This window comes from Cnephaeus nilssonii (assembly GCF_951640355.1).
Source record: "Cnephaeus nilssonii genome assembly, chromosome: X".
NCBI lineage: Eukaryota > Metazoa > Chordata > Mammalia > Chiroptera > Vespertilionidae > Cnephaeus > Cnephaeus nilssonii.
In genome coordinates this window covers 132,543,036-132,547,247 of record NC_137071.1, presented here as the reverse complement: position 1 = coordinate 132,547,247, position 4,212 = coordinate 132,543,036, and the positions used below count along the sequence as shown (strand labels likewise).

The window sequence follows — 4,212 nt, the reverse complement described above, 5'->3', positions numbered from 1 at the left end:
CCTAAGGCTGAACAAGTTTCTAAGTCTCCATGTGTGCAAAGAGGGAAGGTGAGATTATTTTAATGCTTCAAGTTTATATAGTGCTTTTTGCTCTACATTTTTCTTTTCATTGATCCAAAGATCCTGATAGGTAGGTTGAGCAGATAATATTATCCAAATTTTATAGGTAAGAAAACATGGGCTATAATCTGGTGCTGGGAGGGGGCCATCCCCAGATTGGGCTTTGTGTCCAGGGATCACTGACTTGTGTCCCATTGAGTCTTTGCTGCATCAAATCAGATTTTCATTCAAAAGACAATTAGGAAGATTGTTTGCCATGGAAAAATTTTAAATATAGATTGTAAAGTGAAAGAAATAAACCTCATTATATGCTCTTTGCTTATGGCACTTTTGTCCTGCAAGGAAATACTGTACTAAAACTACTCCTGGAAGGTTTTAGAGAAAAACGACTTAAAGTTAGAAATTTGAGTCTTGTTGAATTATTTGTAGGACTGTAGGAGAAGACTGGTAGATGAAGGATGTGACAAGGGAAGTGAGATTATAAAAACAAAAATGAAAACTGGCTGTGGTTTGGAATATCAAAGTGAAAATTTAAGGTTTGAGGCTCTTAAAAGTTAATCCAGTGATATGGTACATAGCTTATTAAGGCCCTATTAAATGGCTTTGCATTTTAAGAAGTATCTTTGGAAAGGAACACTTCAAACACCCCCCTCCCCCCGCCTTCAACATATTATTGGAAACCTTCCTATTTTTCTGTTACATGATGAAAGATGCAACACCAGGCCTAACTACTGTCACCCTCCCTGGCTCTCTGCATTGGGGCTGTCCAGCATCACTGAGTAGCGGGACTTGGACAAAAGCCAGAAATTTAGTTACTTCTTCTAATTGCCATGTTTAATCTTTTGGAGAAAATTGTGCAGATCTGATGGTGGGTCACTCTTTATCCCTGGCAGCAACTATTACAAGAAAGACTGAGAGACCTCACTAAGAGTCTCCCCTGCCCCAGCAACTGGCCAAGGACAGGGCCACAGTGGAAGCACTAAGAGTCCACGTGCACCCCGACGTGCCCAGCCACCCTTCTTATGTAAGAGTCCCGGGATAGAGTTGCGGCTGCTGCGGGTCCCTATTTCCCAACAGCTAATAATAAACCAGGACAGTAGTTTCCCGGTTGAAGCCACTATTGGTGAGTGGTTTAGAGGCTCATTTTGCAACCAGAGCGCTTGCATTTCGGTCAGTCATCCTATTCCAGGAGCACCGGCAAGGCCCACCCAACCCTGGCACTCCAGCCCGTCCTCTTGCCAGTGCGGACGCTGGCGTTTTCTTTACCCGCGCAGTGCCTCGCCCTCCCCCAACTGGCCTGCTTTGCTCTCGCGCTGGTGGGGTGCGGCTGTTCCAGCCCAACCCGGGAGCTGCGCCCTCCCTCCACCCGGGCATCAGGCGAGAGGCGGAGCTGGCCTGTCGCGCCCCGCCCTCGCTGTAGAAAGGGCCAGGGGAGTGTTACTCCCGGTCATCCTGACTCGGGACTTTTATCTCGGCGCTGTCGGGAGGCGGGAGGAGGAGACACCAGGGGTGGCCCTGATCGCTGGCGACACCTTTCTGGGGCTCTATAAATTGAGCACCTGGGATGGGTAGGGGGCTGACGCTACCACCACCAACCCAGTCACAGTCCGGTCACTGACCACAGCAGCGCCCACAGGCAAAGGCCACCAGCTGCGAGAAGGCTGAGCTACTCAGCGACAGGGAATCTCCAGGCCAGGACGAGGTGGGTGCCCCCGTCCCATCTCTGCTCCAGTCAACGTGTGCACTTGGACTTCGCTTTACAGAGGAAGACCGGGGGTGGGGAGCGACTCTTCCTCCTTTCCTGGGCCCTGGGCTGGTGAGGAGGTGGGATAGCCAGGCTACACCGGGGCGAAGTCCCAGGGGAGCAGTAATCGCGGAGGGAGGTGTGTGCAGGCGGGGACGCCAGGTTCCCTAGTGGAGTGAATAATCTTCTCTTCGTCCCCCCTCTCCCAGCCAGGACAGGGCTCGAACCACAGACCACGCGCCGCCATCGCGAGCTACTGGACGCCGAAGCCGCGCATCCCGCAGGGCGGGTCTGTGAGAGGGCGGAGGAGGAGCCGGGAATCCCACCGGGACGCGCTCTGGCTATAGCCAGGACCCCGGCGCGGGTTTCCCAGAGCCCCTGAAGGCGGGCACCCCCTCGCCTCAGCCGGCCATCCCGTGCTCCAGTGCTTCAGCGTCCGCACGGTCACCATGATGCAAATCTGCGACACCTACAACCAGAAGCACTCGCTCTTTAACGCCATGAACCGCTTCATCGGCGCAGTAAACAACATGGACCAGACGGTGATGGTGCCTAGCCTGCTGCGCGACGTGCCCTTGGCCGAGCCCGGGCTGGATAACGATGTCGGCGTGGAGGTAGGCGGCAGTGGCAGCTGTCTGGAGGAGCGCACGTCTCCGGCTGCTGGCGCGGGCAGCGCCAACGGCAGCTTTTTCGCGCCCTCCCGGGACATGTACAGCCACTACATGCTGCTCAAGTCCATCCGCAACGATATCGAGTGGGGGGTCCTGCACCAGCCCCCACAGCCGGCAGGGAGCGAGGAGGGCGGCACCTGGAAGTCCAAGGACATCCTGGTGGACCTGAGCCACTTGGAGGGCGCGGACACCGCCGAGGAGGACCTGGAACAGCAGTTTCACTACCACCTGCGTGGGCTGCATACTGTGCTCTCCAAACTCACGCGCAAAGCCAACATCCTCACCAACAGATACAAGCAGGAGATTGGCTTTAGCAATTGGGGCCACTGAGGAGGGTCGCCCGCCGCTGACCAGCACCCTTCCCAGCCCCATCTCTTACTCTCTCTTTTCTCAAAGCTGTTTTCTTTTTGGCTGCAGGGTATGATGGGCCTATGGCAAATTTGGGGGGCTGAGTACGTGAAAGGTGTGCAGCAGGCTGCAAGGAGAAGGGGGCTTCTTTTGGGAGAAGAGACGAGAAGAGAAAGAAGATAAGAGAGAAGGGAAGAGGAGAGGAGAGGAGTTGAGGAGAGGAGAGGGGAGGGGGGAGGGGAAGGGAGGGGAAGGGAGGGGAGGAGAGGAGAGGAGAAAAGTGGTGGCTGAGAGGGCGGTTGCTTAAGGACTTCATAGCCTCCCGCGGGACGGTGGGGGAGGAGAGGTCTGTGTTCTACCTTGGTGGGAATGCAACTGGGCTGACGCCCTGCATTCAGCCTGTGCCTTTCCTGGAATTTCTTTACTGTTCTTTCCGGTGGAAGAGGGCGGAGAAGGGGCCTAGCCAGGGCGCGGCGCTGGGTTGCCACACTTGGGAGCGCCGCCCAGAAGAGCTGGGCGCTGGGGAAGGCGGGGCACGCAGCAGCCTCCCGCCTCCCCGCGCTTGGGCTGTTGGAGGCTGCAGCAGTTGCTAGGATTGCATCAGTTTTCCTGTTTGCACTATTTCTTTTTGTAACCGTGGCCCTTTCTTAAGTATTTCAAACCTCCTCCTTGCTCTGAAACTTCGGCGATTCCATTGTGATAAGCGCACAAACAACACTGTCTGTGGGTAATCGGTACTACTTTGTTATTAATCATTTTCGGTTCCACAGTATAGTTGTCCTGTGGCACTCTACCCATGCCTTTCTGGCCACCTCTGTGAGTGTAAGTTGGCACTGTGCCAGCTTGTACGAAGCTTGCCATTCAGCCAGTGGAAATAATATTATTATGAGAAAGTGGACTTGTCTGAAATGGAACCAACTGATGTTCTATCAGTGTTGTACATAGAATGATGAAGAGTTCCACTGTTGTTATATGTCTTAAATTTATTTAAAAGTTTTTTAATCCAGATGTAGACTATATTCTAAAAATAAAAAGCCAAATGTGTTAATGAAACTTCACAAAAGTTTGTTGCTCTTTAATCCATCAATGAATGACTTAGTAGTTAAATAAAAATAAATTATTTTTAGCAAATTTTATTTTCCTTCTGATATTTCAAGATAGTGGATAATCATCTCCGTAAGTATTCAGATTTGTTTGGGAAGCAGCTCTGGACAAAATTTACTTCCAAACTTTTTATTTCTAATTCAGTACCAAGATAGGCCCATACACCTCAACAAAAAGTTCATAAGTATTCAAAGTATTTAGAAAGGTACATATATAGTACTTTCTAACAAAGTTGACCAGCTTATTGGAGTGCTTAATTAACATTTTGATGTTTTTAAGAACCTT

At 51.4% G+C, this 4,212-nt stretch overlaps 1 protein-coding gene across 1 annotated transcript; it reads left to right on the top strand.

Annotated features, from left to right (window-relative positions):
• Positions 1-1,522: 1,522 nt before the first annotated feature.
• On the top strand, positions 1,523-3,043 carry MID1IP1 (MID1 interacting protein 1). The gene is made up of 2 exons (XM_079764358.1): positions 1,523-1,762; positions 2,014-3,043. The coding sequence occupies exon 2, from the start codon at positions 2,254-2,256 to the stop codon at positions 2,803-2,805; it is 552 nt and encodes a 183-aa protein (XP_079620484.1). The 5' UTR covers positions 1,523-1,762; positions 2,014-2,253; the 3' UTR covers positions 2,806-3,043.
• The last annotated feature ends 1,169 nt before the right edge of the window (positions 3,044-4,212 follow it).